Source organism: Apium graveolens, chromosome 11, assembly GCF_009905375.1.
Source record: "Apium graveolens cultivar Ventura chromosome 11, ASM990537v1, whole genome shotgun sequence".
In the NCBI taxonomy this organism is placed as follows: Eukaryota; Viridiplantae; Streptophyta; class Magnoliopsida; order Apiales; family Apiaceae; genus Apium; species Apium graveolens.
The window spans coordinates 202,438,290-202,447,899 of NC_133657.1; the positions used below are offsets into that span (position 1 = coordinate 202,438,290).

At 36.6% G+C, this 9,610-nt stretch overlaps 1 protein-coding gene across 1 annotated transcript; it reads right to left on the minus strand.

Moving 5' to 3' along the window:
• Nucleotides 1–2,557: 2,557 nt before the first annotated feature.
• LOC141695169 (chlorophyll a-b binding protein, chloroplastic-like) lies at nucleotides 2,558–3,523 on the minus strand. The gene has a single exon (XM_074499432.1). It carries the CDS (start codon nucleotides 3,458–3,460, stop codon nucleotides 2,666–2,668), a length of 795 nt encoding a protein of 264 aa, XP_074355533.1. The 5' UTR covers nucleotides 3,461–3,523; the 3' UTR covers nucleotides 2,558–2,665.
• Nucleotides 3,524–9,610: the final 6,087 nt, after the last annotated feature.

Genomic DNA, 9,610 nt, shown 5'->3' on the forward strand with positions numbered 1-9,610 from the left:
ACGATAACCCATGATCGGCTCGCGAGTTAGGCGAGTTACCCGAATTAGACGAATTCAGCGAATATGAGCCGGTTAACCGTTTGTTTGGCGAATTAAGACGAGTTAGCCGGTTAATTATGAATGCTTTCTAGTTACTATTACTAGGACATGACAGATGATATGAATGCAATTATAATTTATAACCAAATTTTGACTTTGCAAGTGGCAACTGGCAAGCAACTCCCACTCAATTTTTTTTATTATTATGAATGTACCAACTGTAAATTGTCAAATCTGTTGTGATTCAGAACTTGTGAATTGTGATTCAATTTCTATATTTATGTAAACTTGTACAACTAGAATCAAAATTAAATATTTAGATTATATTTAAATGGCTATGAATTATGATGAATATTTTTTTAGTTATAATAAAATTCCGATTCATAATAAAATAACATTTTTATTATGTTCGATTAATAACATTTTCAATTTTTAACATATTTTAACATTTCAATATTTTTATTTGATCAAAGTTTGTTATTTTTTCGAATTTCATCAACATTTGATCAAAGTTTGTATCTTCAATATATAATTTGATCATAAATGGACATAATAAAATAGAATAACAATTTTTAGCATACATAATTATAAAAATTCGAACATAATTCAATAGCATTTTTGCAATAATAAACTCATGCATTTAAAAAAATAGTATTGATTTTGTATCCAAAAGTTACTTAACTTTAGATAATTATCCAAAATTAATTTTAGTAATCTTAAACCCATACAAAAGCCCATACAAATTTACAAAAATATAATTCTTGTAGTTGTCTCTTTTTTTTCTGCGTTTAACTTTCCTGATCAAAAGAAAAAAAATTACTATTTTACAAAAAGGGAGGGACAAAAATCCATTATAACAAATATATATTTTTGTTGAAAACAACACCAAAGAGAGTTATCAAAAATTCTGTATCCTCTTACATTACTCAGCACAACAAACATAACACCTTTTTATTACTACAATGAACATATAACATACAAACTGCTCAAACAGAAGAAATGGAGGTTGGAAAGGAGCTCCACCAAATCTGTGGTGACTGGTGACTGGAGTGGTGGTGGCAGCCGCAGGTGACCGTTCTAGCATGTGTGGCAGGTGCAGTGCAGCAGCATCAGGTGAACGTTGGAACGTTGGAAGAACAGGCGCGTGGCAGCGACTCGCGGGCCGAGCCGGTTAATCGCGGTCCGAGCCGTGCCTGTGAGTTCGGGATGAATTCAGGCGTGCCGGGCCGGTCCGGTTCCGGGCCGGTTACGGTTTTCAGCTTTTCTATTCGTGTTCGGTTCGCTATATTTAGGTTCGAGCCGAATATTGATTCGGCACGTGGCGGAGCGACTTTTACGATTTTCTGGCGAGCCGAATAGCGAACGGGCCGAGCCAAACCGCTCGTTTGGCCGGCTCTACTTCTCACTAATGATTTGCAGAAGGCATGACACTAAAACACTAGACTATTTTTTTGGTTTGCATTAATAGTCATGATAGAATGTGAAAAGGTTACATACTTTTATATTATATATGAATTTTATTTGTATATGTTTTATATGGAAGTATGAATATAAACACTGTGATAATGACAGGGACTAAGCTATATTTAATCCCGAGGACTCGTTGACAGTCTAGTGGAAACAGGCTACTTCCCTTATCCTCCATGTCCAAAGCTCATGGAGTCAGGGGTTTAAATTTTGTCTGTCACCCCTCCCCTGCATACAGAAAGAACTAATACACTGAAGATGTGTTACATATGGTAGAATTCACAGGAATGTAATCTGTTACAAGGATTAGCGAACTCAATATATTTCCTTTGTGCCATCGATACTAATTTTAGTCATTTTTTCTGTTTCTTACAGGGATAAACCTGACATACAGGGAACCAGAGTTTGGAAATTTTATTTATCAGATAGGGATAAACCTGACATACAGGGACATGCATTCTTCAAATTTGATCAGAAAGAAGCTGGTTGAACAGGTGATCTTTTATTTTTAATGTCATCTTTCCAGATCACAAAATAACACCAATGTGAAGATGCCCCTCAGGAGTAACTATTAAATTGCACATAGGCACTACGATACCTGCTGAAGTCTGAATTTAAAAAACTGGTGCTGCCTATGCGCAATTTGCATTTAAGTGAGGTTTATGTGGTTGAATTTATAATGTTCAACATCCCATGATCATAACACTTTATGTCAACAAATGATTTCTTACAATGTTCGTATGTTGCAAATTACTTTTCCATATAAATCAAGATCTTTGGTGCTCAACAGTGACCAGAACTGGCATTGTAGCAACTGTATACTCTACCATTCCAATTCGCAGAAATTGAGGATGAGGACTGATGTTTAAATAAATCAGCAATGCGGTTCAGTTCTCTTGTTTCAAGGAATTTTCAGATATGCAATTTCCTACTTATGAATTGCTTGCTTTAGTTAAGTTCAATAACTATATCTTAACCACCTGCTAAGCCAGTATACTATCTGAGTGTGTAAGAAGCAGCAACACTAAGTATAAAGTAAACAAGAAACCACTTTGTCAATCAGGCAGTTTGCATTAAAAGATGAGACCAATTTACAGGACAAACGCTACTCAGAATTACTATATCACATGTGAAAACCAAAAAATCAAAAGGCCTTCTCTCACTTTCCGGGAACAAAGTTAGTGGCAAAGGCCCAGGCATTGTTGTTAACAGGGTCTGCAAGGTGGTCAGCCAAGTTCTCTAATGGACCCTTTCCGGTCACAATAGCTTGTACGAAGAATCCAAACATGGAGAACATGGCTAGTCTTCCATTCTTCAGCTCCTTCACCTTTAGCTCTGCGAATGCCTCTGGGTCTTCAGCAAGTCCTAATGGGTCAAAGCTTCCTCCAGGGTAAAGGGGGTCGACAATTTCCCCTAGTGGTCCACCAGCAACACGGTAACCCTCAACGGCGCCCATCAAGATGACTTGAGTAGCCCAGATAGCTAAGATGCTTTGTGCATGGACCAAGCTTGGGTTACCCAAGTAGTCAAGTCCACCCTCGCTGAAGATTTGTGATCCAGCCTTAAACCACACTGCCTCGCCAAACTTGACACCATTACGAGCCAAGAGCTCAGGGAAGACACACCCAAGGGCTCCAAGCATGGCCCATCTGGAGTGGATCACTTCAAGTTCACGGTTCTTGGCAAAAGTCTCAGGGTCAGCTGAAAGCCCAGCAGTGTCCCAGCCATAGTCACCTGGAAACTCACCAGTAAGGTAAGATGGGGCTTCACCAGAGAATGGTCCCAAGTACTTGACACGGTCTGGACCGTACCATGGGCTGTCAGACACTGGTGCCTTGACAGACTTTCTCATCGAAACTCTTCCATTTCCAAAGAGCTCAGATGAAGATGGAGCTACTTTGACTGCCTTTCCAGCCAAAGCTGGAGAAGAGAGGGCCATTGTTGAAGCAGCCATTGTACTGAAAATGTAGAATAGGATTAAGCTTTGTATGTTTAGTTTGTGTTGGTGATGAAGAATGATGTGTTTTGGTACTTATTTATACAGGCCTAGATAGACTAATAGCTATCTTGTGAGTTCCATTTCTTCAATATGATTGGGTGCAAAGATATTGTCCCTGTCTGTGTTCTCTAAACCACCAGTTTTGATATTTCACCACTTGCTTTGTTTTTTTTTGGCTAATTCAGTGTTACTGTCAGGTTACTATTTTTTTGATCATGATACAAGGACTGCATTAGCAAACTTGAGCAGTCAGATTACATTTTTTTATTTGTTATATTTGAAACCTATTTACCATTCAACATTATGCAGAAAAGTAACACACTTAAAATTTATAACTTCTTGAGTATTTCATCCTGCTGAAACTCTGCACTGCAGATGCAAAATAACACACCTTAAAAATAAAGGATTACAGTCTAAAATAGGGTGCATGTCACAGTGGCACGGGTATGCCATGACGGCAATTAGCGCAGCATGTCTTTTCATGATTAGGCATGCCTTTTTACTATTTTTTTTATTTTTTAATAATTATTTTAATATTAGAAATATCCAGAAATAACAAATATAATTTTAAAATATTTACATATATTTTAATTATATCCTTATTATATCCTTAAGAGGAATCTCATCAAAATATTTGGTAGTTATGGTCCTCTACCGCCAAAATAATCTCAATCGTTGAATCATAAAGATAACATCCTAGCCGAATAGAAAATAATCATATTGTTTTAATACTATTCAAACACAAGAATACGATATAATTTTCGAATACGATTCTAAATAGAATATGATTAGAGGTTCAATCAATCATAAATAAAAAGGATTGTTCTACTAATCCCCGAATACTAAAATATGATGTAATGATATAACTGTAATATGATGCAATGATATAACTGTAATAGCTATATAATATACATGACAAAAAAGTAATTAAATTCAAAATTAGTATATTTTTTAATATGTGCATATTTGTTGAAATAATATTGCAACAAACTGTAAAAAATAATAACAATATAAATACAAACATCAAGAGTAATAATATCCTACATTAAAAAATTCTAAAATAAATTTATAAAATTTAAAAAAATAAAACAAATAAATTTTAAAAAACCGTGCATCGCACGGGTTATAAGCTAGTATCTAAAAAGTTAATAATTTAAATGAGTATTATGATGGTATTTGGTTGTTACTGTCAATTAACTTTAATTTTATATTCAAATTCACTGTATATTAGTATAATAATTATTTATTAAATTTTATTATATTTAATTGATAAATAACATGCCTTTTGGCAAAAAGTATGTCTATAAGTATGTCTTCGGGAAGTCTCGTAATAGGTACCCTAGTCTAAAACCACACTTGTATAATTTTAGTTTGAGCCCAACTTATCTAAACACAGTTAAAGTTAGGGATAGAAGACTAAGGGTCTGTTTGGCAATATACTTATAAGCCACTTATGGCTTATAAGCCCGTAACAGCTTATCGACGAGTGTTTGTCGACCCAACTTATAAGCTGAATTTACAACTTATAAGCTGATAAGTTGAAAGTTGGCAGTGACGTACTTTTTTCCAACTTATTTTCATTTTTTCACTTTTTTCTAAAGTTTTGGTTTTAAAATATAAATTTTAAAATATTTTCTAATTTAAGATTCATGAACTAAGATAATTGTATTTAATAATTATTTGTTTTAATTCATTTAAGTAAAAAAAGTTCTGGAATACAGATACACGTGTCATACATGTGATGCTCGCATATTGAGTGGAGAATAAACAGTTTAACACGAGGCAAGGATCCAGAACCACTCAAAAAATGAATTATGGCCTACTTGAATTAGCCTGGTCACACAAACAGACATAAATACATGTGACACAGATATAGGCCATAGTGTAGTTGGTCCATGGAGATGATAATATTATCTGATTGCACATCAAGAATTGGTAGCTTAGCCAAACAACTTATTAATGGTTTTGAGGTAGGGAAATTGCCAACTGGATGGAAAATCCTTGTCTCAAAATATCACAAACCAATGTAATGAGAGTTAAGGATTTCTAAGGATAAAAGGGTACTGATGTACTTTTATTTGCATTCACCTTGGTGCAAATTGCAGACAGTTTAGAGGAGCTCGAAAAATAGATTGCGGCAGTACAACATAAAGCAGAATAGCTAGCCTCACTGCCATCAATTTAACCTGCATTTAGAAATTTAACTTTAAACTCAGATTTATAATTGTTAAAGATTATAAGATCTTTTTCGAGTCTTTCTCTACCATTTTAAGATTTTAGACGGACTGGTTACTTAACATGGTATTATAGTTTGGTTCAGGGAGAACTCGGGTTCAAGTACTCACACCTCCATTTATTGTTGGTATATCGATGGAGACGGATGACTTTAAACACCACCAGTGTTATTCGAGTCTCGACAATGTTCAAATTTGTTTACCTGATATACAATGTGGAATTTACGTGAAGCTTCTGCCTTTCGATTGAACTTTGTACTATGTCAGTCCATGGCCACATGGATTCATAGTTAATCCCTTTTAAGATACTATATTCGATTGGTCCAACTGACAATGTGTTAGAAAATTAGGATTTTAGAGCTTAATTTAATTATGTTCTTCATGTTAATCCTAAAATGTAATGATTGGAAATTGTTCAATGATATTTGAACTTAAATTTTCATGTATGGTTTTAAGAATTTTCTTAATGAAATCCATATGAAATGAGAGTTGAAAGTAGCTTGGAAAAACTTGGAAAAATTTGAGAATGTTTGTCCCACATTGAAATAAATAAAGGGGGTTGTGTGCTTTATATGGTATTACCCACATGAGTAGTATACAACTACTAAGGTGTGTGATGGTCCATTGTGTTGTCACGCGCACACGCGCTGGAGATATTGTGCGCATCCCAAACGCAGCAGGTAAGGGCAATATTCTCTTCAAGAGCAGCCAGCTATGGTTTCGGGTACATCTTTCTTTCTCTCTTCGTTATTTCAGTTACTGATTTTGTTTACCTGCATGCTTTGTTTTGTTAACTGTGATCTTGGCCTAAACTTGCTAAATTCTTTATACACTTGCTTCTATGTTGATATATTTGTTAGTGAGATTTACAACAATAATAGTTATATAGAATTTAGCATAATGGTTAACGAAAGTGAGGTTATCGTTGGTGGTGGTAGCAGTTCGGGTGCAACTGCTGGGGCCATTGATTGGACCACCTATAGTTTCCCACAGGCTGTTGAACTAACCGGTTTACCGGAGAAATTCAACGGTGGCATTGGCTTTTCTCGCTGGCAGAAAAGGATGAAGTTGTGGCTGACTATAAAGGGTCTGTGACCGGTTGTGGAATATGAGAAACCATAAGTGGATCAAGAGAAGGCTGACACAGTTAAGGCTTTTGCGAAGTGGGCTGAGAAGGATGGAGTGGCTAGAGCGGCCATTCTGGCGGCACTAACAAACACTTTGTTTGATGTCTATTCTTCTGATGCCTACTCCGCAAAACTCTTATGGGAGAAGCTGGACCAGACACATAATACTGACTCACAAGGTCTAGAAAAGTATTTTGTGGCAAGGTTCCTCGAGTTCAAGCTGGTGGACAATAAGTCTATGACTTAGCAGGTGCATGAATTCGAGATGATAGTGCATGCTTTGAAGGAGTCTGGAATGAATCTCCCGGAGAAGTTCAAGGTGATGAGTGTGATTGAAAAACTCTCGAAGTCTTGGGAAGAGTTCTCTCTCTTCCTGAAAAGATAGAAAGGAGAGATCACCTGGACCAACCTTATGCTGGACATCTCGGTGCAAGAACAACACAAGTCCAAACAGGGACATGTGATGCCAACTGAACACGGTACCTCGAAGGTAAACATAGCAACTGTAGGACATAAGAGGAAGGCTTTTGCTAAGAAAGCTAATAGTAATAAACCTAAGAGTGACAAGGACAAGGCCAAGAAACCCAATGCAAACAAACCATGCTGGTCTTGTGGGCAGGTTGGGCACTGGAGTAAGGACTGCCCTACGAAGAAAGCGAAGAAAACCGAGGTAGCGCAAGCAAATGTTGTGCTTGGAACCGCAAGTGGGCCTGTAGTGAACATGGTTGTTGGTGAGGCTACGGCCTCTGAAACCGACGTTGACCGGTATGTATCCTACAACCCTGTAATATTTTCTACCTATCTGTCAAATGAATGGCTGATAGATACTGGAGCTAATGTACATATTTGTGCTGATATTAGTTTATTTGTATCTTATCAACAGAGTCATAGCCTGACTGTGAAGATGGGGAATGCTAGTGTTGCTCAAGTACATGGAGTTGGAAACGTGGATCTGAAGTTCCCTTCAGGACGTATTCTATCTCTGACGAGAGTGCATCATGTTCCCAACATGCGTAGAAATATAATAAGTGGAAGCTGTTTAGTTTCTAGTGGTTTTGAAATTTCGTTCAAGTGTAATAAAGTAGTTCTTATTCACACTGGTACATTCTTTGGCAAGGGTTACTTGTCAAATGGTTTATTTGTTATTAATGCGGATCCCGTTTTGGGAAATTTGAATAATAATGTTATTCCTACTGTTAACTGTATTGAATCCTCAAATATATGGCATGCTAGACTAGGTCATTTAAACTTTGGTGCTCTTAAGAACATGATGAACTTAGAGTTGATTCCAAAATATACCATAGAAAAGAATTCTAAATGTCAAGTATGTGTGTCTGCTAAACAGATAAGGAAACCTTTTCATAACGTTGTTAGGGATTCAGACTTGTTAGATTTAGTACACACTGATATTTGTGAATTTGGTGGTGTGTTGACCAAGGACCAGTTTAGATACTTCATTACTTTTATAGATGATAGTAGTAGATACTGTTATGTTTATTTACTTAGACATAAGGATGAAGCACTTAGTAAATTCATTATATATAAAACTGAAGTAGAAAAACAAACTAGTAAGCTACTTAAAAGATTGAGATCTGATAGAGGTGGTGAGTATACGAGTAATGCTTTTAATGAATTTTGTGCAAACAATGGTATAGTTCATGAAGTTACTCCACCATACACACCTGAGTCTAATGGGGTTGCTGAGCGAAAGAACAGAACATTTAAAGATATGATTAATAGTATGCTTATTAACTCTGGGTTGCCTAAATACATGTGGGGAGAGGCTCTAAATACGGCTTGCCATATTTTGAATAGAGTCCCTCTGAAACACATGGATAAAACACACTTAGAGTTATGGAAATACAGGATGACTAGTCTTAAGTATCTTCGTGTGTGGGGGTGCCTTGCTAAGGTGCTTGTTCCTGAACACAAGAGAAAGAAACTAGGTCCAAAGACTGTTGACTGTATCTTTCTGGGCTATCTTGAAACCACTACAGCTATGAGATTTTTAGTGTTAAAATCTGACATAGATGGTATAGTGGTAAATACGATAGTTGAATTTCGAGATGCGACATTCTTTGAGGATGTCTACCCTATGAAGACTGGAATACCTGAAACGACTTCTGAGGAAGATCCTACTCACATATCAAGTTCTATTCCTGATCATGTGGAAAAGATGACAAATGTGGGGGCGGAACCTAGTAGTAGCTCTAGTCCTAAGGAACTAGAGGAACCAAGGAGAAGTAAGCGTGCAAAGGTAGTCAAGGATTTTGGAGGTGATTTCATCACTTATAATATCGAGGACGAACCTTTAACTTTCCGGCAAGCTATGGATTCTTCTGAGTCAAGGCACTGGAAGAGCGCTGTCAAGAGTGAAATTGACTCTGTTGTTTCTAATGGAACATGAGAGTTGGTTGATCTCCCTCCTGGGTGTTCTACTATTGGGTGCAAATGGGTCTTTAAAAGGAAGTTGAACCCTGACGGCTCAATAGATAAGTACAAAGCTAGACTGGTAGGTAAGGGTTTTAAGCAAAAGGAAGGAATTGATTATTTTGATACATACTCTCCGGTTGCAAGAATAGTAACAATCCGAATGCTTATAGCATTGGCTTCAGTCCATGGTCTTATCATCCATCAGATGGATGTAAAGACGGCTTTTCTTCATGTTGAACTTGAGGAAGAGATTTATATGGATCAGCCTGATGGATTTGTTGCATCAGGCAATGAAAGGAAAGTATGTAAGT